At 39.4% G+C, this 27,926-nt stretch overlaps 1 protein-coding gene across 1 annotated transcript in view; it reads right to left on the reverse strand.

Annotated features, from left to right (window-relative positions):
* FLT1 (fms related receptor tyrosine kinase 1) overlaps window positions 1-27,926 on the reverse strand; it is a 108,798-nt gene that overhangs the window by 68,094 nt on the left and 12,778 nt on the right. The window contains exons 2-10 of the mRNA XM_014879648.2: window positions 25,358-25,454; window positions 24,843-25,063; window positions 15,535-15,659; window positions 9,844-10,006; window positions 9,620-9,756; window positions 7,906-8,080; window positions 5,884-6,001; window positions 3,818-3,987; window positions 3,248-3,407 (exon numbers count right to left, since the gene is read on the reverse strand). Coding sequence (XP_014735134.2) covers window positions 3,248-3,407; window positions 3,818-3,987; window positions 5,884-6,001; window positions 7,906-8,080; window positions 9,620-9,756; window positions 9,844-10,006; window positions 15,535-15,659; window positions 24,843-25,063; window positions 25,358-25,454 — 1,366 coding nt within the window. The remainder of the gene's footprint in view (window positions 1-3,247; window positions 3,408-3,817; window positions 3,988-5,883; window positions 6,002-7,905; window positions 8,081-9,619; window positions 9,757-9,843; window positions 10,007-15,534; window positions 15,660-24,842; window positions 25,064-25,357; window positions 25,455-27,926) is intronic.

Genomic DNA, 27,926 nt, shown 5'->3' on the forward strand with positions numbered 1-27,926 from the left:
AAGTCTCCCACTGGGCAGTGCTCTTCTATATCCACTGAACACCTGAGGGCTGCCCAGACTGGGAATGTGTCAGCTACAGAGCAGCAGCACACACTGCAGTAAGATAGCCCTGGAAAAGCAGTTTCTCAATCATTTAAGAAAGATGAAAATTTTTTTTAAATTACTTTTATTTTGCATTGTGTCTTCTGCTGTCTTTTGGCTGCCATCTCTAAATGTAATAGCTCTGCATAAGCTTAAAAAAAACCTTAGAATGTTGCCTTTTGCCCCAGACAGATTTCCTTGACTCTTCTATGTTTCCTTGTTTGGATGAATATCAGAAGATAATCTTTCCACCTACATATCAAGTTAGCTAGCTAGCTACCAAAAGGCTGATTAATGGCAAGAGTTGATTTAAGCAAAGTAATTGTTACAGAAAACAAAGAACAGGGAATTTTTAATGATGTTGGTTTTTCCACATTTCAAAAATTCACATTTATTGAGCAATTTTACCACTTCGCTATGAGGAAACTATGGAAATTATTTTATTTGGTCAGTTTCCTGTTACTGGCCTGAGTAAAGTAGAAAGAAGAGTTATGCAAATTGATTGTATCAATCAGAAAGCATTGAACTGTATCTGCATTTAAAAGCAATGGAATTCATTGAGGTATTTTTATAGTTTTGTAACCGAAACACTTACTAGAAAATAAAGTGAAAGAAGTATCCACACAACCTAATGGTTGCTATTAAAGGCAACAGTCCTTCAAGAATAAAAGCATCTAACCTATGCAGTCAGTCTCCAGCTTGCAGTGGCAGTGCTCAAGTGGTGTGAAATTAAGCACGCATATATAAATATTGGAGCAAACAGATCTTGGAGCCAATAGTGCATGCAAGGTCTTTGTAGTAACAACATCTTTTTATTCAGAGTGCACACTGTCCTATGACATGGGACTCAGAAATTTCTTGAGAATCTCTACTACTGTACACTGAAGGGAATTTATTTAAAACCTGTGGGGGTTTATTGACTTAAAGTACAAGCTACATCTGTGTACCAAAAGAAGCACTACTTGAGCACAAATAAAGCAACTTTTTAGTATTGGAAACCTAACATTGGGCAGATAAATACAAAAAAAATTACTTAATGGCAGAACAAGATATGCTTCTTATCTCCCACAAAAGGTATATGCACGATATATCTGTTTTTTAGGCAAGCCTCCCATCACACAAAGGGGGAAGTATAAAGAACTAGGTGGGATTAAAGTGTTTTCCAGTTCTTCAGGGAGAACACCCAAACCTGCACAGACATCAGCCTGAGCAAGGTGTGCCAGCTGCTGAGGTACTCCACTCTGCTCCCTTCCTGGAGCAGGAGGCAAACTGTAATTACTCAGGTATTTCTGCCTTTCTGCAATAGTTAATTGTCATATCATTCAGAGGGAGTCATCCCACTCCTTTTAGGCAAAGCATTAAAAATGGTGTTTTCCAGATACTCCTTCAATGAGTACTTAAAGGAGAAGGAAAGGGAGAGGGTTAAAGAGAATCATCACAGAACAATTATGCAGGCAATTTGGAAGCCAGTCTGGAAACAACATTGTAACAGAGCCAATAGCTGATTCAAACTGTCACATTTCTCCTTTGATCACCTGCTCAAACACACTCCTAATTAGCATTTAATGGAGTCCACAGTTCAGCACATTACTGAACACCTGCATGCAGATGTTAATTCCTCTTTCTGATGGCATGCTCTCTGTCTGTGCAGACCTGTGCTTGCTAACAGAAGGAAATATCTGACAACAGATGAGCACCACCTCCACTCCCAAAGAAGAACCAACTGTTTCTTCAGTGCTGCACTGGATTTCAATCCAGAGTATTCATAGTTGTATAAACTCTTGAAAGAAACTAAAAGACTGAAAATTTTCATATATGCCTTCCTCAAGGTTGTGATTTCTCTTCTCTTACATCTATTAGCAAAAATAAATTTTGCAACTTGTCCCTGTAAGGTAACATACCAGACAGAGGAAATGCAGCTCTCACCTGTCCTTGAAATGACGAATTTCAGGTAATACCTATTCCAGCAAGAGGAGAGATTGCTAGTGCCACCTCTTGGTGAGAAGGGCACAGAAAGACAGCCATTAGCATAAACCCAAACACATAGTGGGAAAAATAAAATTTGCTTTTAGGAAGTGCTGACCAGTATCACACTGATATCAAGGCACTTGCAAATATCCTTAATTTGAGATGTTTTGTATTGAGCCCCTCATTACATATATATTTAGTATTGAGATGTCCTATTTGGTTGAAGGAAGTGTCTTGTACCCTTGTAATTAAGCATGTACTTAAATATTTTCCTGGTGCTAAATTCCAATGCTATGAAAGTGTTAAAGAAGTGAAATCTTGTGGGATGATCATTCTTCAACTGAAACTGAGAAAATGTTGTGTCTTAAACTTGTTATGTTTTTAAATATCTTCATTGGGCTCAGATCCAAATACCTTGCCTGTTTGAACCCTTCAACAGCAACTTAATGATAATGCTGTTGTGGAGGTTGAGTGTTAATCATTAAGTTTGTGTCAGATTTCATGATGCAGGAAGAGCTGTGGATAAGTGAGTCAACACAAACTTCTAATCATAAGAAACAAAGTTCAAAAGAAAATTAACATTTGGTAAATGCAAACATTTTTTGACATGCAAAAAAAGAGGATTAGTTGAGCACCACATCAGCGTCAAGCAAGCTTGCATGATGCCATTTATTCTTTACCCTGTTTAAATATCATCTGGAGAATGGTAGGCACATTTAGCTTGCTGAACTGAATCTATGACTAAACATATCACAAGACATATCTGACCTTCATAATGGAAGAAGTTTCTACAATGTTTTCTGTTGATTCCAAAAGAAGCCAATCACTGTGCATGGAGAAAAGCATGGAGGAAAACTTCTCCATGTGAAAGTGTGTGAACTTTGCAAGACATTGTCTTCTCTCATGAAAATGCAAAAGCAATTATCACTTCTGGACCAATATTGCATGCACGAATAGTAGTGAACTGCAAATAAACCCAAATAGCAATACCAAATAACCACTCTGCCCTCCATTTTCAAATAACGATAGAGAAAAGCTTGCATTGTGACTACATGTCCACTGAAAAGTATATTGATAAAAAGTAGACAATTTCTATTAACTAAGCAATGTTTACAGCAAGCTTTAAGCTTGTAAAAGAAATATTCAAATGTGATAGTAAAAGAAGACATACTAAATAAAAGAAAAGATGTTGTCCTACCTTGTTTTAGAATGGTTTTGTTTACAGGGATACCACATCCATGTAATTTTAGGTGGAGGAACACCATACACAGTGCATGTCAGTACTTGCTTGCTGCCTAGTAAATGCAGATTGGGATCAGGGAATGATGACACGGCCTTTTCGTATATCTGCGGTTTCACTGGAAATGGTAGAAATTGGAAAGGAATTAAAGCCAGCTTATTTCCAATGTATTGCACTATTATAAATATACTGCATTCTTGCAGTGTGAGTAACAAGAAAAGTCCCCAGGAGAACAAAGGAAAACAGCAGTCCTAAGTCAAGTCAGACAAGTGGTTAGTAACACATTTAAGTCATCAGGAACAAGTATGTGGCTGTGGAGGACAGAAACACTTCTAATGAAAACCAGTGTCCATCTTCTGGTTCAAAGATGGGTCTTTCACCCTGCATATGAGGCTTGGGTTTGGGTCCCTGAAATCAGTAAGAAAACCTGCAATGTCCTGATATGTGCAAGATTGGTGACAATCCAGCTCAAAGAAAACTGGGAATTTTTATGTTCAGGAGAAGCATGGGAACACGTTGCAAACTTACCATTTACAGTAAGAGTGACTGTAAGATTCTTTGACAAGTTCCACTGTCGAATGCTCAATATTATGGTGTAGTTTCCAGCATCCTCCTCAGCAACATCCTTGATGACCAACGAATAGTCTTTAACCACATACCGGGCACATTTTTCAGCAGCAGGTAGCCCATCTTTTAACCTGTTTCATGGAATTCCAGAAATCAAAATTCTGAAAAATATTTCTGCTTAAACCACCCATGTTATATCATATTCCTCAGTCTTTGGGAAAGGATTGGATTTCCAGTCTGAGATTCTGCTTATCAGAGGCTTTGCCTTTTGTTTCAAAAAAGATTGCTGATGTATGTAAACCACTTTAGAGAATACTATTCTGTATATTAAAATTGATAAGAATCTATGGTATTTGAGAGTTGCTGAAAAATGCCACTCTCTCTCTCTCTGAAGATCCCAGCTGTCCATGGCTGTGACCGCCATTTAGTCTAAAGGACAACCATTTTAGCTAAGAGTTGAAATAAAGGTTGCATCATCTTGCACTGGCTATTTCTCTATGACCTCAGAATACATCCTGGGACAAAGTATTACAGTACTCTAAGCACAGCTGTGATTTTAGGAAGAGGAAGAGTAAGTAGATTAGATAAGCACTTCAGAATCAGATATCCTGCTATCAAGGGAATGTTTTTAAAGATAACAGAAAATCAACATAGAAAGTACTAACTGTTGCTCACAAACAGATTCCTGAAGCAAAAGAATTTTCTTCAAAGTCTAAAATATGGTGTAAAGTGCATTTTAACAAGCTGCAAGAAGGTTAACACGATGTTAGTAGAAGGTTGCAACACATACTTATTATGATGATGGATTTTATCTAAATGATTGACAGCTTTTAGCAGGTTTTTACAGAAAACTCTCACTGTTATTAGAGGAGCACTAAAATTTGGTCAAAGAACTTATGGATTTAGGCATTTCCCTGTATGTGTATTTCATAGAACCACAGAAAAGCTACGGCTGAAAAAGCCTTTGGAAGTCATTTAGTCTAATGTCCTATACAAAGCAAGGTCAGAAGGTTGCCCAAGACTATTTTCAGTATGGTTTTGTGTATCTCCAAGAATGGAGACTTCACCACCACTCTGGACCCTTTGTTCCAATGTTTGACCAACCTCAATTTTAAATTAAAAACAAAAAAAATTAAAATTAGTTAAAATATTTGGAGATAGTTTTAGTTCAGAAGTTTTGGATCTATATCTATAGTCAGTAAACTGAAACACAGAGAAACAGAAAATGATGTCTAAATGACTGGCATCAGTGTCACACTCACCCCTTCGTTTTCCACATGAAGTCATAAGTGTAGAGGTTTTATAAAATAAGACAACACTTTTGGAGCAAAATTAATTCCTGACTGTAACATTAACTCCTACTGTTCATGTATGTATGGTTTGTTTTCTTAATCAGTCTTGTCATAGACCCTTTATTAAAGTGCAATTAATTAAGCCAGAGCTATTGGTGTTTAAAATTATTTTAACAAGAAAACCCTTGAGATCATGAATCGATAACATTGCTGAATATGAAAGTAGTCTGGATTAATAAAAAAAAGTTCCAAAAATGTCTTAACACAGCATACATGAGACAAAATGAATGATCCAGTGAATGCTCTGCTGAAGTAGATCTATGGCCTGCAGATCACTGCATAATAATACCAACTTCCATTTTTTGCAATAGTTCACGTCTGTATGACTCAATCACTTATTTTAATGAAAGCCTTATTTTCTTTCTCTTACTCTCTGAAAAGCAAGTTCAGGTTTCATATCAAGGTCTAAGTGAAGCTGGATGCAACACTTCAGTCAAGGCTGGTAGTGATATTTAGCTGTAGAGCATTCACTGATTTCAAGAGGAGACATATCCAACTCTCTGAGGTTCTCAGCTTTAAACTCTCCATATCCCCTTTTTCTCACTTGTGAAATGGAGGTAATGCTCTCGTAAATTGTTAGAGCCCCAGGCAGCTCTGAAACGTCAAAAAAATCCTCCCCAACTCTATTATAAAAAGACATCTAGGATGCATATGTGGAAACAGCTGTTCTCTTACCATATAACCTCTGGAGAGGGAAATGCCTTCACTTTCATTGACAAACGATAGGATTTTCTTCCAGCTACAGCTTCCAGTGCAGTTTTTCTTCGACGTTTCAAATTAATGAACATTTTATCTTAAACAAAATTAAAAAGTGCTTTGTATTACTGATTTTCATCCTGCAAAAAGAGCAGCTCTACTCAAGCAAATGTGACTCCAAATAAAAATTATCTTTAGTAATTTTGATGGTCCCACATGTTAACAGCAAGAATAGAGCCCGACCTCCTAGAGATCTATAAAATAGAAAAGAATACCACAAATATACAAGAAACTGAAATGTAGTTCCCAGGGCATGAATTTACTTGGAGAAGGTACTCTCTAGCCAAATTCACATTGTGCTCCAGCCAGAAAAAAAGGCACAAGAGATAAAGTGGTACGTGGGAGGCTGAACTGAGGATGATCAGCTGACCTTTCCATTCCTACAGGCCAAGAATCAAGGAATGTTCCAAAAGAAAATATTTTGCCAGAGGGGATCTAAGGGACCTTCAGAGAAATAGCAGAGGAGAAGGCAGAAACTTTCTGTATCATTAGTAAACAGCTGTTTCATCAAACAAACAGATCTCTGTCACTTCACTGAAATAATATCAACCTGCTGGAATTTGTTCTTTTCCAGTTGGTCTGCCCCATATCTCCAACTCTCTGCTAAGCTGAGGCAATAAAACATAAAATTCATACAATACATTGGAAAATATCTCTTTGTCCCCTACCAGCTTGTGCAAAATAAAACATTCAAAGTATAAAAAATGTTTGAGTGTCCTTTTGATGGTACCTACGGTGCAATATTTACTCACACTGTGAACTGCTTAAGGATGATGGATATCCATTAAACAAGTTCAACATTTAATCACACTTAGCACGTACATTGAAAATAATATGCACAAGACAAGTAAGTAGTTTAATTACACAAGTCAAGTTATAAAGAATCAAGTAATAGGTGTCCTGTAGATGGGGCTGCTTATGTGAATGCAGGCTGACTTCAACAGTCCTGGCTTCTCTGACTGTGATATTAATCTCCAATTTCTCTGACTTTAATTTTAATCTAAACCTCAGTTTCTGACAGATGCAGTTTATCTGTTTAAGATACAGTAAATGGTTATTATGATTCACCTATGGTCCCAGTGCCTTATTCCAGAGCTTAAATAGAGAAAATGGGCTGAAATTCTCTCTAAGAATACCAACACAGAGTGCTTCGTCCACACTTCCAGATAGGAGAGAAAAGATAGACCACCAAAAACATGTGACAAATCCATATTCTGACCATGAGCCATCTGTTGTGGAGGACACCCATCAGTCACTTGATCTTTAACACCAATGGTGCTCCAAAGATCCTGGATAGATCTAATTCTAACAGCAGGTCACAGAGAAGGTCACTCCCCAAAGAGCCCCAATGCAAAAAAGTCCTTATTCATACATATTTGGAATAATATCAGAAATTTCCAGATTTCACAGAAGGCCCAGACAAACCATAGGGAACTTGATCAAGGGTCCTGCTGTAAAACCAAATGATTTGCATTTATGAATGGTCTACTAGCTACCAGCTCCATATAGAGTTAGGGTATTTACTTCTTTATTTTTTCACAGAAAAATTATTATTTTTTTCACAAGAAATGCATAAATACCACAGAAGAGGAAGTGGGATTCTTTTATTTAAATTACGTTTGTACCTTCCTTTTCCTCCCAAACGAGAGTTTCCCTGATTGTATCTGCTAGGACTGACTGAGGACAGTGCCATCACAATATTTAGCAGACAAAAGTGACGAAATGGAACATTAGCATGTCTATTGCCAACGGTACAAAACAGTCATGGAAGAAATGGCACATTATCCCTCCTGGAGTGCCTCCCTCCCTTATTTCCCGTTTTCTGCCCATGATGAACGTGCTGCAAATTCCCTTCCACCTTGTGTCGCCATGTGAAACTATCCCATGACTGACCTTGGTGCATGAGCACTGAGCATTGTACAAATGTGCACCACTGCTCACCATACACGATGACTGTTGTGTTGACAGCCTTGATGGAGGGCCCGCTCTTCACGTGGCACGTGTACTGGCCTTTGTCGATGTCCCGCACTCTGTCGACGACCAGGATGCTGTAAAAAATGTTGGCCTCTGAATTCTTCTGGTCAATACGCTGCGTCACTGAACCTCTTTTCCTTGTCTATAAGAGTCAAAGAAATGAACAAGAAAGAGCTTAATCAAACCAATTTTCATCATTATTTAGATTTTTATTTTTCTGTACTGCCACTACAACTTCATAAAAAAAATCCCAGGTACCTTTCTACAGCACAGACGAGCAAGAGATGCTTAACTTTTCTGGAGGGTCAACAACAAAAAATATAAGCACCCTTATAGGGCAATTCATCCCTGTCTTCACCCAAGTTGTCATGGCATCCAAACTAGTACTTTCTAGAGGAAGATCCTCCCTTTGTATAGCCTGCCATATCAACATGCCCAGCTCCCTGTTGCCACTGTCCAGCACTGCCCCTAAAAATCCCTGAAGCCACGATATGAAGAGCAGCACATAGTTTGGTGCCTGGATTCAGTGCCATAGGAAGCAGACACATAGAAGAAAAGGACATTAACACAAGGAGGGGAGAATCCTGGAAACGCTACAGACGGAAAAGGGACTAGATTTGGCAAGGGAATAGCAGGGTGGAACTGAAGATAATGTGGCTCTGAGGAGTTATTTCCTGCAACTCCCCCTCAGCATTTGGCCTCAAAGTTTATTTAACCCAGGACATTGTTGATGTCTTATAAACACTGAGCACCCTTCAGTTACCATCTAAATAAAAACAAAGCACAATTTCACAAGTGTGGTGCCCAGATAGGGCTTGGTAGGGCAGCAACAAGCAATATAATATATTTGGAGCATTTCTTGTTGCTAAGTTGTTTGTTTCTGAGGTGAAAAAATGCCAGGGAAAATGGCTACAGTAAGCAATAAACAATTGCATTAATCTTCCCTATATAATGCAATCATAATTTCAGCCTGTGATTAGATACAATGAGTGACATAATAAATGATCTTGACTTGAATCACCAGCATAAATCAAACTGACATGAAAGGAATGGGAGTTGTAAACCTTAAGCTAATGTCAAATTTCTTATCAGTTTTACACGGACTCCCTGGCACTTATTCTGTAAGTGACAAATATTTATGAGGATGCTCCCAATGTGGGAGGCGGTGAAGCACATTCAAGATCATTCCTGTAGTTGTCAAAACAAGAGGATTGTTCGTGTGACACTTAACAAATGAGATTTTGGCTAGCTAAATCAAAATATCTTTTCTAAACATGCTCAAATCGGGTGCCTGACTGTCTGCCAGTCTTTGAAATGAATGTGTTGAGAAGACAGCCTCGCTGAAAACTTTTATGTCACAAGAGAGAGCCCTTGCCTGGGACAGAGTGGTAAATTTCTCTTGTTTCATCAGGTCGAAAAGGAGCTTACAGAGATGAAACAATTCTAGCATTGGCTTGTGATTATGCAATATATCCAGAGCACATTGTGTAAACATGTTTACTTATGAAATTAAGCATCAGAAGGAAAAAAAAAAGAAACCTTAAGAGACAAGTCAGCAAGGGTCAAAATGATGGAATGCAAACAACGGCAAGCACTCTGAAGCAGAATTCCTCCTGGGATGCTAGATGCAGCATAATCTGTGGGAAACCTCTGGTTTCTTCTTTCCAACCATAGCACTCACCTCTCCAGGGTAAGTCCATGTCATCTGCACTCGGGTGTTCCAGGCTGCAGTGACAGTGCAGTTAATCGCCAGGCTGTCCCCCTTCAGCAGCTTGACAAGACGTGGCGTGCTTAACTGAACATCAAAAATTGTGTTGGCTGCATGTGACAAAGAGGGAGAACAATCAGTAATGCCAGCAGGGCAGGGTGCTTTCTGAGAGATGGGGAGTGCAGAATGCCACCTACTTTCTCTGTGCGTTAGGTACTTGGTGCTGTACATGTGCCCACCAACACTTGTCTCGCAGCTCAGGAGCCCGATGAATTTGTAAGTTGCCTTAGGTATCCTGAAGCCTTGCATGCTGTCCCAGATTATTGTCTTGCCATCGGGAATTAGGGTTTCTCGTGGAATCTGGAAGTGCCAAACATGCATCATAAAAACAGCTTATCCACATGTCTACTCTCTAATCAAAGTAGCTTAGTAAAAAAAGAGATGGGGAAAAAAGCACCCCAAAATGCCAATCAACATGAAAAGGATAACATTTAATGATGTAGGTTTTTCAAGTCACATTTTCATCACAAAATAGAGGAAAAACCTGAGTGAAGAATATGAATGTTGCATTTGTTTCCAGGATTTCATTATTTATAACAGGATGTAATTTATGACACAATAGATTGACACTACCATTAGCTTCAGCACTTGGGCTGCTATTCTGTTGGTTCCTGGTTGGCAGCTAAAGTGCTCATCTCCAGGAACCTTTGCAATTAAATATCCTGATTTCACCACAGAGAAACAAATACACACTTTTCAATGTGCAAATGAACTTAATTTCCTGTCATTTTTGTGGCTTTAAGAAATTCCTGCCAGGATTCAATTCCATGCATGTCATATTTATTTTGCCTAAAAGACTTAAACAAAAAAAATATTGCCATGTGGGATCAAATGTTCACTTTGTCAGCAGTACAAGTTATCTTTCACATTATGATCCTTTGCACTTTAAGCCCCATTTTGATAAGATATCAAGAAAACCCTGAAAAAGTAAAGCCTAACATAGCCATTGAAGCTCAGACAAAACCTCTCATTTTCAGATCATGCTATTTTGTATAACTTACTGATGGAAGAAATGCTACCATGTGGAGAGCACAGAGATCAGCCGTGAGTACAAAGTCTGGATATGACTACTTTGATAACATCTGTTTCAATGGTAAAAATAAGATATTTTCAAAGATAGTGCAGAGCAGAGTTTAAATGAATTATGGTCATAAGGAAAGATCCCTGGATCAACTAAGCACCTTGCAGCCCATCACTTCCCACTGGGCACCAGTCTCACTGTGTCCCTTCATCTCTTTCTTCCCCTTTATTTGAGCAGAGGTCTTATGTGTTGGACAGCCCTTTCCTTCCTAAAGCAAAGCCAGCATGGGTGGCTGTCAGAGGCTGGGGGAAGCATGGATGTCTGTCTCCTTGCCGTGTGGTACAGCTTCTCTCTACAACGTGGCACCCTCGATGCTGCCTGCTCAGCCTATGCAGAAAAACACCCTCGAGATCACATTCACTCATCTCGTGCCATTTCCTCCAAAATAACTGAGTGTACGATGAATCAAATGAACAACAAATACAGAGCACAAAATGACGTGGTAGAATTCCTTATCTTTACAACAGTTGATAAGATGCTATAATAAGCATGCAAATCACAGGGAAGTGTGTAGCACACACACAAGTAAAGCCCGTTGCATTACAGCCTGCTGGCTACCAGTCAACAATATCTTGGTCCCTACAAGCTCTGTTGCCATTCCTGTTCTAAACAAAAAAATTTCAACTTTTGTCTAACTAGTTCATAGTTACGTTTTCAAGAGCTTCAGTTGGATTTATCCTCTTGCTGCTTTGGTGGAAACCAAACTTCTGAGCCTCTTTCTGTATAGGTTTTCATGAAGAAAGTGAAGCCAGAGAGTCAGAGCCTTCCTAGACTGGTATTTCCCAGGGAATGCAGTCACTGCACATTCATTACTTAATTGATGTATTACTGACTTTGTATTAGCCTTACTCCAGGAATACAAAAGTAACCAAAACACTCAGGAAAATCCCATTTTGCGATCTGTAATTTTGTGAGTTGTCTGGACATCTTTGCCTGTACAGTTTACTCATCTCAAAACCACTAGAGCTACCTCTTTTTTATATAATTTTTTTGCAGCTCTGAGATTAAGTTGTTCCACCCTGTCACTGTGAAAGCATAACACAACACTTAGTTACTCAAAGGAAAACTACAGAAAACGGAGGTCTCTGACTAACAAAAGACCAGACCACTGTGACACAGCTAGTCCCTGACCAGATCTCAAGGGGAAAAATCCAAGATGCTGCAACAAGTCCCTTTTGGAGGGTGGAAATACCAGGGCTTTGTCTCAGATGAGAAAATGGATGCAGGCTGGGTGCTCAGCCTACAGCCCTTCCCAGCTCTATACTCTCTCCTGCTTGCTTCTGTTTCTTACACAGCTCTTCTCCATGCTGCTCTCTGCCAGCCCCACTGGCTCAGAATACCTGTTTCCCACTCTCAGAGAGGCACAGTTGTGCTGCTCAGCCCTAAACCAGTTTCCAGACCACCTATTAGGAACAGGGTATCTTCATCACCATGCTGACCACTGCATGGATGGTACAAGACAGAGGATCCAAGAATCCCACAATCATTTAGGTTGGAAGGGACCTCCAGGGGTCATGTGGTCCTGCCCCTCTGCAGAGCATGGCCAGTGTAGTTCAAGGCCTTGTCAAAAACCTTGGCCACTTGGTCATCACAGAGAGAAGTAGAAAATGTATCAAGAAACACGGTGCTGTAGCAGTGAGACTTCCACTGAAGCAGCAGAGGATAAATTCAGCCACAATAATAGCTTTCAGATGGGAACCAACAGCGAGTCAGAGGCATTCAAAGAATCAGCTTGTTGCGACGGCTGCAGTAAACATGGAATTTATTGTCTACATACTAATCTGTGTGAACCATATCACTGTGGTTCCCAGTGCATTCTTGGCCTTTTACCTTCTCTGTACTTGGTTTCAAATGCAACTATTTTTGGTATAGGCTCTGCCTCCTTTCTTGCTCAATCAATGTTTTTGGTACCTGGTAGCATTAACAGAGTACAGCCACATACTGTTTATGTGCATATGGTGAAGAGTTATAGTCGAGCTGTAGTTCCCCACATCTCCAAAGACAGATTGTGTTGGAAAGAGACAACTAAAAGTTTAATAAAAATGTACATTAGAATTTTAAATGCTTGTCTTCTCTTTCATGTTTCCCCTTCCACCAATTTGGGAAGGATGAAGTGGCATTATTAAGAATTTGGATTGTCCAGGTGTGTCATTCACAACATCCCTTGGGGATTTTCCACTATTTATTCCTTTTACTGAACTCATTTACTTCTATTCCTATCAATGTCATTGTTTTTATGAGAGAGAATCCAAAAGGATTCTCAGTAAACAGATAGATTAAATCATTGTATCAAAAGGTGATACTGTCTCCATTTATCAAGATAAGAGCAAATGAAAAGGCAAGAGAAGTGCACAGCTTACTTGCAAAAAGGTTTATCTTATTTTATGGATCCTGAATGTGGCTGCCAGAATCATGGTGATAGGAATGATGGTTTCAGAGGCTCTGAATATCTCACTATTAAGCATTAGATCAAAACTATTAACTGATTTCACAATTCTTCATATGATAAGGAACATAAAAGGCCAACAGCTGCTGTAGATAAAGATTAAATTGGGACCTGGAGGCTGAATTTGAAATAAGAATTAAAAGCTTCATCCCCATTTCCCAGCCTATGTTTTATAAGCTTCTTGATTTTTGAAGACTCCCCTCCTATGTCGTAGTTGTATGTGATTGCCATGCTATAAAACACAATCTGCACAGATGTTCAGCCTGAAAATAAAAGCAACACAGTATTTGAAAATGTTTGACTAAGGTAAAGAGGAAATTTGAGTAAAAATTTTTTTTTGTGTTGAAGATAGATAATAAGCCTTTCCCACATTGGTCGACGCAAACTAAATGCTGCAAAGAAACAAATGTTGGAGCCAGTGCTCATGCAACTGTAGGGAGCCCTTCCAGAAGAGAGAGATTATTAAAAATATTTTGTATTTTTACTTCCTGGCAATATAGAAGGCAGAACCTAATGACACTAAAGCTGGGATTTTCGTTCCAGAGGGCTGCATTATGGGGATTATTCCTTTATCACTGATGGAAAACACAAAATAGCTCTTGCCATTTCTCCAGCAGTAGTATGCCTGCAGCTGTGGAATGCATTTAACACATCTCTTAATTGCAATGTGAGTAGAACATTGCTGGAATCTTCATATAAGGTTGTCATAGAAGATAAATAAAGTAAGATATGATGTAATGCATTGTAGCTCACATGCTTCAGGAAATTCTAGGATTAATTAGGGAACACATTTATTTTTCCTGGAATGCAAAACATGTAAGCAACCAATCCTTTCTTTCAAGACTTGGCTCCACCTCCTCCTTCTCCTTCTGAGAGTATTACATCTGGTTTTGATGTTGTAAAGTGTCTTACACTACAAGCCCAAGCTAAAGGCAAGTTGATATTAAAAAAAGAGAGTAGCTATGTTTTAATCTTCTCTAAATAAGGATAATTTTCTAAATATTGTTTAATGAGAGGAACTTGACAAGAATTTTCTCAGCTGGAAATCTAATATGCTGAGATTTCAGATGCAACACTACAGTGCCCAAATAAATTCCCACTTTACAACACCCCTTCGATGGAATGCTAAGTTTAACTTGTTTTTGATTCTACTGTTACATAACCTTGTGCATCTTCTTGCAGGAGAACTGTGTGTGTGTTTGTGTATGTGTGTACCTACACACATGTCCTGGGTCAGATCGCTTTCTTTTCTTTGCATTTTGTTCTCTTTCATGGGATTTAACAAGTGAAAACCAAGCATCAAAATCAGTATCTATATTGGCGAAGCAGCACTTGAAGGAATGGATAAAATTTGTTGTTGGTAAAGCTCTGCAGTCAAAGAACAATCAAAGACTTCTGTTGCACTAGACAAGCATCTTATGGTGGTGTTTGGGAATTGCATTTTAGTCTATAAAGAGACAAACCTCTTTTCCTTTTAACAGTGATGAATTTTCATTGCCACTATGTACAAAACTCTCTTTACTTAGAAATAAAACTTCTTTGAACCTCCACCTAATTTTTAAGCAAAAAAAAGGGCAACTTTAAAAAAATTCCCCATTCTCTGTCTTGATACCAGGTACTTTACTACATACATATGGTTCAGTCAGCTATCCATGTAACTCTTAAGGCACCTAGGAGACAAATGTTTTCCCAAAACATGGAAATATCTTTGTTTTTTTTAAAAAAACTAGTCCCACCACATCAAACTTTGCAGTTTCCCTGCAAAGATTCCCCACAAAGAAAAGCCATCCCTTGTCTAAGTGTGCTCGTATGTAAAAGGAAGCAGCAAAGTCTCTGGTGGGAGTGAGGTAGGGCAAAGGCTTGCAAAGATCCTTGTACAGCCACAGCAGGTCTCCAGGGACTCACCGGCTATTCCAGAGGACAGAAGAGGAAAAGGGAGGAAGGGCAGGGGAAGAGGTGGGAGGAAATCTCTTCTCCTAACAAGAAATTCCTTCCTGGGCTTAAGAAACCTTTGCCAGAGAGGATTTAATAAAGCAGTATGAAAAGTTTAAGTTTCTTTCTTCAGAAAATTCCCACCCTTTGTAGGAGATTTGATGAAGCTCTTCTGTGCAACACAAAATGAAGCCTCCAGGATTGAAATATTTCTGAACACACTGACACCCAGAAACGTTGCATAAGAAATATTAAATTGTTAAAATATTTCTAAAGCATTACAAGAGCTGTAAACAAACAAACAAACAAACAAACAAACAAACACATCAGCCACAGTAACACTTTCAGAGCATGCTTGGATAGAGGTACCTTTTTTAAAGTAACAGCAATGTCTGGTGCTGTGACTCTGCATGGAATGATCATTTCTCTTCCTACAGCCATGTTTATTATTTTAGGTATATCACTGTGCATCTCTACAAATGGATTGCTTGTATCTGCAAAAGAAGAAAAATAAAGGTTAATATGTGACATCTTAAGGCAGTGTATGGGAATTGTAATGCTGCATACAGACTAAAAAAAACCAGACTGTCCATAATGAAAGCTAAACTAAGTCCTGAAATCAATCTTCCATTTACTTTTGTCTAACTATGTTCATCAAATTATAATTAAGTATTTGAAGACATATTTATCATTCAATAACAGTATCAGAATTTAAAATCTTATTTAAATTTCAGGACAGTTGAAGTCCATTTTTTCCATTACAGCAACACCTCTACTGCTGAGACATGTGCTTCATATTTCATGGAATTTGTATCTTTTTATCACCAGGAAAAGAAAATATATGGGAAGTGAGCTGAAATCCACTAATCAGGAACCCCCTGCAAAGTACACCTTCCTGTTGTCTGCAAGGAAATTGATAGGAAAAATTCACATTGACTGTATCAGAAGAAAGAACTACTGTGTTCATCCAGCCATATTTTCATCTCCAAGAATACAGACCAGAGAGAGTTAATTCTTCTCCTCCTTCCCACTATCACAATACCTATGTGTCTCTTTTTTATGTGACAAGGTAAATGAAAATGCCAGGAAAACATTAATTCCTCTTGACTCAAAACTAAAGCTTGGCAGAGTAATTTACCGTCCCTTGAACAATCCCTTTAACAAAGGGCTTTGTCATAAATAGCTTGCGCTGGGAACAGGGAACATTGCTGCCACTATTGTTCAGGCCACTTAACAAAGAGGGGCTCAGGCCACAGGCTCTGGCTCCAAATCTTCTTTGCAGGTGTTCAGATCTGAAGTTTCAGTTTGACTCACATCACAGATAGACTACCTCCAAATTCACATAAGGTTTGGTTTTTAACTCCTAAAAAAAGCAGAACATTAAGATCTTAATTCTGTGCTTATCTACAGCTCTAATGTTTTTTCAGGCAAATCCCATTATTTTCACTCAGTCAAAAATCTTAGAAATAACAATGGAAATCTTTCTTGGATAAGAAATTAGTAAAGCTAGCAAGAACCAATCCCTTATAAAACCCCAAACTGCAACACTTGATTCAATTGTTCTGGCCCCAAACTTCTGCATGCTGACCTATGTTCACTCAAGTAGTTCTTCAAATAAGTTACTTTTGCTTGTCTTTCAAAAGTATGATATGCACTTCCCAGGGTCATCAAACTGCTCTGCCCCTAGGATCCTCTTTTCTTACTATATGCAATAATATTTTTGTTTGAGACATCAAACAGGAAGGGAAACAGATTCTTCTCTAATTTATACTGGTGAGAATCCTAAGGCAGAGGATCTCAAATGTACTCCAGGATACAGAAGAAGTTTTACTAAAGTGGTTTAATGAAACTGTTATACAAACTTTCTGAAATGAAAGCCACAAAGTATTATTTAATAATAGGTATTAAATGTCCACTGAGACAGCGAAAGGAACTTATGAGTAATAGAGGATGCATATGTAATAAAAAATGCCCTGAGGACTTGTTAGGCCGACGTTTCCTCTGCAGTACGATTCAAGGAAAGACCAAGAATGAACCTGCTTGTAGCACAGGGAAAAGAACCTTTTTTGTTTCAGGCACTGCAGCCACAGAAGAGGTCGCCTGCCCCTTAACATCACCAGACAAACCAATTTACTACTCCCCAAAGACTCGTTTGTCTTTGTCACAAAATTAAGAGCTTCTGCCCAAAACCAGCAAGCTTTGCAAAATGGTTTCCTGTACCATAATCTCCAGATCATTGTAAGTGTGAGGAAGAGCTGTTCTGGGGACTGCCGGTGCTGTCTGCAGACAGAGCATCACCACTGACTGATGCCAATATCGAGGCAGTGGGGGTTGTGCAGCCTGGACCTCGCAGGATTCCTGCCTGTCCGAAGGCAGCGACAGGAAACCGGCATAAAACACCACGTTTGGCTTTTCCTTCTTCTCCTTCAGTGGAAATGCACGTCCAGGCCTGGAGAACAGTGCTGTACAAGAGTGGTCTGGTTGCTCTGGCTGCCCTGGGTGGGCTCCAAAGCTGGGTCACAGCCTCTCCTGGTAGCCTCCCTGCCGTGTGCGCCAGGGCGTCGCCGTGCCCCCGCTATTCGCGTGCAGAGCTCCCATTGACATCACCGGGGACTTCCTCCATGGGCCAGAGGGCAATCGATGGCCCCGAGTGCTCCAAATGTCTTCCTGCTTTTGATTAAAAGAAATACGCATCGTGTTTCCTAGCACAGTTTTGTTTTCATAATGAGCATGGAGGCTTTTCCTGATTCCCTTTGATTTTATTCTCCTTCCATCTTAAAGGCCATAATGGGATACTCTTGGTGCCTCAAGATCAGAATCTGGTGCGGGCTTTACCAGCCTGGCTCAGGCAAAGCTGAACACACAGCAGCACCAGGGCAAGCTATGCCATCTTGGCAGGGTTTGCCAACAACATGGAATTCTTCTGTCCCCCAAGCAATAGCTCTCCTTGCCTTTTTTTCCTCTTTCCTTCCCATCACAACCCCACCTACTGCCATTGGCTCTCATTATATTTCCTCTGAATTTCTTCCTGAGGGGAGGTAAATGAACCTTCCTCACATAGCTGGTTGGCAACACATCTGCCATGAATGAATTTCCCACTAGCAGTCTTTTGGGCCAGCTCCACTCAATTCTATGTTCAGAAAGCTCTAGATGTAAAAGGGACATCACAGGCTGTCTTATCTTGAAGACTGCATCCAGGTTACACATTCAGCTTCACTGGGATTTGGAATGGCAAATCTAAGGGAGTTGATGTTGTTTTTATGAATTATTGATTTGGGTTGTTGGTTTATATTGGTTTTTTCTTTTTCTTCAGAGCTGCCTGTGAGGTTAGCAAAATGAAAGCTGGACAGCCAGAATATTTATGTATGTTAAAGGTTACTTTAAAAATCAGTTCAGTGTATTTTTAAATTATGCCTAGAATGAATGACTATGTGCTGGGTTGACTGTGTTCCTTACAATATCTCTCAGTTACAATCAACATGAAACCACAAAGAGCACTCATGAAATCACAAAATCCATGAAGGTCACTTGCTATATTGTTAAAGAGCAAAAATAGCAGCTTTTTTGCTAAGCTGGTTGGCAGCCAGATAAAAACTTGATAAGAGACTTAACACAAGCAATATTATGTCTGGTATCAGTAACCTGTCTAGGCTATTTATGGGGTTTACACAAACAACTAAATTAGCCAACTCTGAAATGCCAAATTCAGAAAAGATGGAGAGGGTTTTTCTTTCCACAAGCTTCAGCTACTGTTCTAGGGTTTGTTTTGTTTTTAATAATCTGAGCTATGTAAGTCAGAGGACTTACACATACATTTGCAAGGAGAATAGTCTCTTCAGGAAAATCTAAGCTCCTTGAGATCTCTAAAAGCTTATCCTCTGAAGTATTTCCAAAATACCTACTTGCACTTGGCTCATCCTTAAGATTCTTTTCAGGCAAAAAGAGGTGAAATATTTTCATCACATTCACATAATTTTCCCTCATGCATGTGAAAAGGACCACAGTCTCTAGTAAAGAACAGACACGCAGACTTCATTGAAGTTCATGGGCCAATTGCCACATTCCCTGTCCATTGAAAGGATTAAACCTCCTTAACTTTATTTATCCCAGATAAATTACTGAGGCTGTTCAGAAGTCATTCCAAAAGAATCTTGCACACCAACAGTAATTCCAGCCTCACTTGCACATCTACAATACAAACATTTCTCACTGAGCTAGGACCTAAACCATTAGTGTTGTCTCTGGTGAGAAAAGTGGAATTTTGCAATGGGACTCATCTGAACTGTTTTAGACATCTGCTTTACCATGAGATGAATCATGGCCTAAGAAATGTGTCTGTTGAACTGGCTCATATGCCTAATTTCCTTAAAGAAAACAATCCCATTTTGTATGTCTTATTCTAGAAGAAAGGTTGTTACACTCTTGCCTCATCTTACCTGTAAAATAACACTCTTCAAATACAAATTATGTCTAAACCTTGAAAGAAAACCTGAGACATAAAGTAGTCCCCATCTTATTTTCTTTTCTTTTTTTTACCTGGACTTATATGATTCTTAATTTATATCTAGACCACATTCAGACGCAAATAATTTCTAATACAACTGCACAGCAATTTTTAGGCAAGATTGGTTTGTTTTCCTTTGAGACTAGTTATACTATGCTATCATCAACATAGGACCATGACACAAATAAAACACAGTTAAAAATCTTCAGGAAAAATAGTCGTATTATCCAGGAAATCCACAATAGAGCTATTACTACGTTCAGCAAGCAATCCCTAGAAAGGCTAACGGATATTAGGAATGCACTTTCAGACGTATCCCTCCACGGTGGTGGCTCACCCTGGAAAGGTGTTTGTTTCAGCAGGAGCTATGAGCCTTGGTGAGGGAGCAGGAGGGTGGAGGGGTGAGTGCAGAGCGCTGGGTGTGTGCACAGGCTCCGCTCCGCGCGGTGTCCTGACACGCGGAGTCCACGGACACGCAATGACAAAAGCGCGGCAATTATCAGCATTGACGTCAGCAAGTCCTAGAGGTCTCTGTTTTGTAACAGGAACCTCATTAGAAACTAAAAATGTGTCCGCATACTTGATACAGCTGCAACATAGTTTAATTCCAGCGAGTTTCCTCTTCATAACAGAAGCGCTATCATAGTATTGACTCCGACAGTGTAAGCCAAAACCCCACTGCTCATATGTTAAAACTGTGCCAAAAGCAAAGACAAAAAAAAGGCACGGAGAGGAAGAGTTTCCCAGGCTTTAGCAGGTTCTTTTATCAATATATTATTTGTAAAGAAGAAGAAAAAGGAAAAAGAAGAAAAATTTTCCTGTCTGTTAGCTCTCCGAGTGTTTTGTCTTACTGCTTTTTTTTTTTAACCCGTTGAATTATTTTGACTTCGATACTTCTGATCTAAAGAGACCCTTTTGCAGAACTCTTTGGATACTCTCCATGTTCTGCAACAATAGTATCTTTAGGATTACAGGAGTCAATCCATTCAAGCAAAATCTTGAATGCATGTCAGTTCTGGGTCTGGATCTAGCTATCTGTCAGCAGGAGGACCTCCCAGGAAGATGCCCAAAAATTCTAAAACACCACAGAACCTGCAGCATACAACTTTAGTGTTTGAAAATGAGCTCAGAATCTCAGATGTTTTGGGATTTCAAAGGCTTACATTTTGAACAATTCCCTAATGATGAAGCCCTTTATTTTGGACTGCTGAGCCCAAGACACACATCAAACCAAATACATACGACTAGTGGACATGTTTGACATTCTAGGCATTGGTAAGCACAAGTACTCTTAGGACCTGTACCTTCAATTACACAGCTTTTTTTAATTACACAGGTGATTTGCCTCACCTGGCTTAAATCATCTCAAAGCAAGAAATTTATTCTAAGCTTGTTCTCCAGATTTCTTGAAAATCAGTGATGAAAAGTACATACCAGAAACTCCTTTTGTTCTCTGTCAAGTATAGAAAGAGAAGAGACAACTAACCAGCCTAGAGGTCTGATTTTAAAACGTCTCATTCTGCAATTGCAGGATTATGAGAAAAGACAAGGAGAGGGAGAACACTGACTAAGAAATGGGCTACTGCTCTAGAGCCAAATACAGTTTTACTTTGAGAAGAATTCTGTTTTCTGTTGCATCAGAATTAAGATTTTACTCTTGTATATTACTAGCCGAAAGTGGTCTTCATGACAGAAAACAGCAACGCTTCAACTTGAACCATGGTTTGCTTAAATTAATGCAAAAACCTAACTTTGATATATCAATGTAATTGAACTTACAAGATTTTCCTCTGTCATACCATGGGAGCAATTGTTCAAAGGCAAGAAACTACGAGAGTAGAGAATTAAGAGTACTACACATTTTTTAAGACAGTGAATGAGCTCCAGCAATTGAAAAGTGCCTTGGAGATATTGGAACAAAGCAGACAGAAAGAAAAGCCCTTAGTACTGTCCCCAGGGAAATTTACATAGGATTCAGAGCAGCCTGCTGATAATTTGGTCTTTCTTAAATGTCTTTATTCCATCATTATCTCTTTTCAAGCAGAAAATTCCCCATGCCTCAGTGCAGTGTATGCAGTGAGCTTTCATTGCAAATCTTTCCTTTTTATTATTAGGCTGCAGTTCCCTTACAAAACAAAGCTCTGAGCAGTTTTGGGTCCGAGACAGTGCAGAAATTGGCAAAGAGGCTTTGCTTCATTTCAGATTTTTCCCATGGCTTGTGGGGGAAGTCAGGCCGTCAGTTTTCTTGAGGCAAAGTTGAAGACTCTTAAGAGAATTAATTTCCCTCGCTTAATGTCTCAATTCCTGAGCTGTGTGGGGTCAAGAGTTGCCGAGACACTGTGCACTCACTCCCCTCTGCAACTCAGTAGTGACCTCTCCAGCTGAAAGAAGGGTGGTGTCAGGACTAGCTCCTCCAAGGCAAGTCACCAGCCTGCTTCTCCTTGACCCCCAAAAGCAGGACTTCAGAAATGCTTCAACTCATCCTGGGGCCTGTGGGACTTGCAGTCTCCTTCTCATTGCCTTGTGTCTTGCTTTTTGTCTATACCAGATCATTTTCTGCTGTAGCATACACTCATCACTGAACCAGAGGACTTACTGGGTTTATTGTGGTCTGATCTTTGGGCTTTTTTTTTTTTTTAAATCTAGTTCATATTCAGTATCACTCCAATTACGGAAATGAAGAACATTTTTAAAACAATAAGTGATGACTTCCTGTACAAACAATATCAACTTTCCTGATTCGGATTCTGTGTTTGTAAATAGCAACTATTTGTTCTCATCTGCAGCATGCTAAGACATGGGAAACAGGCACCTTGGTGATCCACATGGAGCTAATATGGGAAATGGACTGACACAACGTCCTGTCACAGGAAACAATACAAAACTAGGAGGGACCCAAATTTCACAAATGTTTATTTCCTAAACACCCACAAATTAATGCAAAGTAAAACTAAACTCAGGAAAGAGTCTTCGCAGAGGATTTTGTTACTCCCATCTCAACCCCACTTGAGCTAGATAATTGAATTTCATGCATGTTCACAGAAACAGTGACTTACATTAAGAGACAGGTGGAAAAGAGATAATGATATAGCATAAAGAAAGAAAATACTTTTTCTAATGCTACACTTATCAGAAAGGGCGAGCTTTAGTACTCAGTGTCTTGTTTCTTTCTAACTTACTCAATTCTTCCTGAACCTGTAAAGTTTTGGAAGACTAATAGACCTTTCTCCACCTTAGGGCAGAATGACACTTTCAACAGGCATTAAATGAACAGTTACCTCGCAGCCTCCCTCATTATCCATAATTTTCCCTAACTTTCAGGTACACTTCCTGGGACACAATTAACACTTCAATGTTAAGAAATTGGTTTTCAATCAAAATGATTTTCAAATTCAGAAAATTAACGTGCCAGAGAGGTCTAAAGTTGCTACAGGTTTGTTCTTTAAACATTTTACTACCTTTTTGGCAATTAAGGTAGGAGGAGCTACAAAATCTAGCCATCTCTTCAGCAGCGACATCAAGATTTATTACTGAATGTCCTTGAAAAACCAACAAAACCAAGGCACTTCAGCAGCCTTCTTCAAATGTTTATAGGGGATGGAAAGACAGGGGTTGGCATGGGACTGTCCTGAAACAATTTCTGCAATGATACATTTCTCTTCCATCACTGTGTGCATTCTGCAGGTAATCTTGGTCCACGATCATCTAAGTCAAGGTCCCTTTAGATACAGGTAAGCCACATGCAAGTCGGGAAGCAGTGAAGAGTTAGAAGACTGGTTGTGTCTCTCATTTGTAAAAATTTATGATCCAGAAAATTTAACTCTTCAAACAGGTAAGAGACCAAGAGAATGCAAAGGCATCCCTTGTATTGTAAAGTCAGTTTAGCAGGGAGGTCCTTCTCATGAGGGATGGAGAGGATTGCGGGTAGGTCTCAGACAGAGATGACGTCCAAGGTGGGAGGTCCAAGAAGGTCCCGTGATGGGAAATTTGCAAAAGGCATCCAAGGAAATTGTACATTTCCCTAGGCTGCGGTCTGCTGGTCACTAAATGAATATCTTCTTTTGGCTTTTCTTCCATGGATGCATTTATCGTTGGATTTACAGAGAATTATATGAAAAGAGCTGGGTGACAAAAACACTCTGTGGCGTATTTCAGATGAAGGTAAGTAGGATGAACAGAATGAAATAGCCAATAGTGCTCAATAAAGCAACAGACAGCAATGCAGAGAGCTATCTTATTTTCTATCAGTCTAGTGAGTGGTCTGCTTCATTCTGCTTTTTCACAGCACCAGTCTCACTCCTCATATCACAAAGAGAAAACAAAGGCTAATTCACTCTGATGTGAACTCATTAGATGCAGCAGACTCAGAATTTGGAAAACTTCCAGTAGCATGTTCTCTGTAATATGGGCTTTCAAAATATGTGAGTCCTGAAATACTACAGTAATCTGTTAATTTTACTCTGTAAAAATAAGGAAAAACTAAAGTATTAATTAAATTCCTAAAGTGTCTATAATTTGTTCTTTTACTGTTGTGTCTATTGAATGTAATTCTTCTCAGAACTGTCTGATTAACACCCTGGAAGGAAACAGGATCAGAAAGAAATTTCTTCTGTAGTCTAACTGACCTAATTCCAGCACTTCCCATACATTACACGATACTTGTTTGCTGAACACAACTCTGTGTTTAATTTGATTCCATTTATTCTCGATTCTTTCAATCTCTGTGACATGGACTACAGAGGACATTTTTTAATACAACTTCACATGCAAATAGTAATTTTCTGCAGCATGAGGCAAGTAAGTTATCTGGACAGACAGCTATAGCATCCTTCAGCTGCCCAGAAATCACATCATATTCAGGCATGTACGATACAGTTTCTGATACCCATTTCACATTTTCGCTTGTAGTTCACTTCCATCTGGACTCCTGTTTACTCTAGGCAAGTGGTTGGATTGTGTCTTCTTCTTGCTTCATTTTTTTTCCTAACTGATAAAAGACTACCTTTTGTATTTGCAGTTCTGAGAAAGAAGACTCTATACATTAATTGGCAAATAAACATTATGCAAGGCAGAAAATGTCATTCAAAACTCAGCCACAGCTGAACTACCTTACTTTCCACTTTGTTGTATTGAAGAGCATGTACCAAGAAGTGTGAAAAAAACTTAATCTTACCGTTAATAAATACATAGACTGTAGATTCCTTCTTCTTTTTTGCTGGACTTGTTGGGTATTTGCAGCTATAATTTCCAGTGTCACTTGCTTGAGTTCTGCTCAAGGTCAGACTGCTGCAGGACTGCTTCCCATTCCTTCCACAGGCATATTTAATTACTTTCAGCCTTTTGCTATCCTTGCTAAGAGTTTCAGGCAAAGACCATGAATGAACCATTTCCCCCCTGCAAACACAGATAAGGAAGCAAAAACAATTATGTTGGGCTGCAATTATATAGCTCCAGTTCCCAAGCTTTCTTTTTTATTATATCAGGCTATTTATGGGGTTCTCTTTTATCTTGTTTTCCAAAAACAACAACAGAAACAACAAAGAACTATTAAACAATTGCCATTGAAGTTCACTCCCCACCTTTCCCCACAGCATAAGGTTTAATTTTTTTCTAATTTCAGTTAAAAAAAGAAAGTGTCAGGTGTATGAAGTCCCTGCCAAAGTATCATAATCCAGCTCAGCTGGTTACCTGCAGGTGAGATTTAAAGTCTGGCCGGCTTGAACAACGTGCTGTATGCCATTTATACTCAGCTCAGGAACTTTTAGTTTTGATCCTGAACTAGATCCTAGAAAAACAAAGAAAAAAACCAAAATATTAACAAAGACAAATAATTCTGCTTCCAGTCCACTCACATTTATGTTGTTATACTGGAAAGGAAAAGAAAACTGTGCCTCTCTCACCACACATTCTCTCTGACTTTGACTGAAGTCCTGTTGCCCTGACTCAGATTCAAATTACATTTCAGCAGTATTACTCAGGAAAGAAAACAGAATTGAAAGCTATCAGTCAATGACTTTGCTCTCAAATTTTTCATTGAACATACCATGGAGAAACTTGAGCACCTTGTGGCTCCACATCTAACCAAGGAAATGTGCCCCCAAGAGCCACGGGCTGCATTTCCTCAGGAAACACGGCCATGGCAGCCCCTTCAATGGGAAGGGTAAAAGTCAGCCACTCCCATGGCAAGAGCCACGTACTGACTTCTAAGACACCGAAATCCCCCTCAAATAACTTGCTGCAAAGCTGGAACTGATGTGGAAGGAGTGGAAGGGCATTAAAGATCTTCCCTTCCTGACTGAAGGTCACAGCACTGTTACCTATGGTCCCTCGCCAGCTGCTGGCTTCCTGACAGTGAAGTAGTGTCAAAAGGTAGAGATTTACAGTAAATTTTGAGAACAAATGCTGCTAATTTCAGAAAGCAAACATATTGTCGTGGCCAGATCATTCTGGCATGGCTGAAACCCTTGGTGTCAGCCTAACACAAGGTGGCTTAGGACTTTTGAAAACATCCAGGTGGGCTTTGTGAAGGCTACATGGAGGCAATTTTAAGAGGACCATGAAAAAGCTCCATAGTCAGAAAACCAGAAGAACATGAGATCTTCCCTCTCATCAAGTTGGGAGGTGCTGGCTGGAAAGACATCATGATTTATCTTTGCAGTACAATAGGCTATGGCCACAAAAGCTTTCATGGCAAGCTGACAGAAGAGCATGCCTTAAGGAAGAAACAGTGCTTGATCCATCCCATTGCCCTTGCACTGACTGCAAAATGTTCCAGAAGTTGGGAACATAATGTAAAAATATTTCAAAGCAGTTAAAAGTTGAAAACCAGTTGTAGTCTAATTGGGACTCAAGTGTAATTTATAAAGATTTCAGCATTTAGAGAGCGCAACAGCAACTATCCCAAACCACTTTACTCCAAGAGAAAGTATTACTTTGTCAACATATGGGAGAAGCAGCATCTCATTGTCAAGGGTAATGCAGATTTTTTTCTTCTCGAACTCAGTCAAGTAGAGTTTTAGTTTGGTAATTTTAAGTCCTTCCAAAAGGTCCCTGCCACAGCCAAGTATGAACAGCTGTGTGCACCAAACACAGAAATACATGAACCTTACTTGGGGCTACATATCACCCATCAGAAATGCCTCCCTCTTTTGTTGACTAGACAAGGAACGTTTTGATGCCAGTTCCTGTTGAGATTGATGACTAAAATTTGAATATATAACCATGTCAAAGTCAATGGCTGCTCCAAATTCAGGACCTTTGTTTTTAGACCTGTATATTTTATTTAAGATGTGGCTCCAGTAGTTTTCCAGTAATTTTTTTATGATCTGTGCTGATACAAAACAAGATTTAAAGGGTACACTTGAAAATTAATGTAAACAAAATTATAACTCACTTGCACAAGCTGCAAGCAGGGGCATAACAACTTTTCAGAATAAAGAAGTCTTCTGGACTGCACCACAAATAACACCATGGATTTGAATGGTGAGACTGTACATATACACAGAGTTCCCTTGAGATTTGTCTATACAATCATATTTCTAACTAGAAATTAATATGTTCTGACAGCTGGTAAGAGGAGAGAAAAATGGTGCAGCAAATCTTTGAAGAAGTAATTGTAATGTGATATGCATTGCAAACATACATTTTTCACACCTGCCCTATAGGGATCTCAACTCTGAAGGGCTGGTTCCCCCAAAGTGCCCTCTGTGCTTTCATGGGATAGTTCCCATAGATGCTTACAGTCCATGAGTCTTCTCATTCACCATTCTGAAACAATGCCTCTGAGGCTAATCACTGAGAAATTGAGATAAGATGTTACAACAGCTTAGGCAGCTTTTTGGAGAGCAACCCAGGCACTCTGGTTGAGAGGGTTTGTCAACATCCTCCAGCTAAACAATCTGATAGTTTTGTGAAACTCCCACATTCCCTCATTTCATGTGCATTCCTCTTGTCATCCCAGAATTGAAGGGTAGATGCTCTCCCAAGAAGGCAGAATTTATATCCAGCTTTATGAATCTCAGTTTTCACTTCGGGGAAAAGTTGACCTCAAGCTTCCCTGAATTGCTCCATATTTGAGGCTCTGGAAAAACTGAAAAGCATGCGACAGTGTTTACAAGCAGTTCAATATGTATGAAAAAACATCAGTGATGGTCTGCCAGAGGAAACCATCAGGATCAAAGCCCAGCTGCTAGAGCTGCAACACTCAACCTAGTTGCTAGAAAGCAACACGTAGGTTGCTTCCTGTGTAAAACTGGTG

This window comes from Sturnus vulgaris, chromosome 2, assembly GCF_052056855.1.
Source record: "Sturnus vulgaris isolate bStuVul1 chromosome 2, bStuVul1.hap1, whole genome shotgun sequence".
Classification (NCBI taxonomy): Eukaryota; Metazoa; Chordata; class Aves; order Passeriformes; family Sturnidae; genus Sturnus; species Sturnus vulgaris.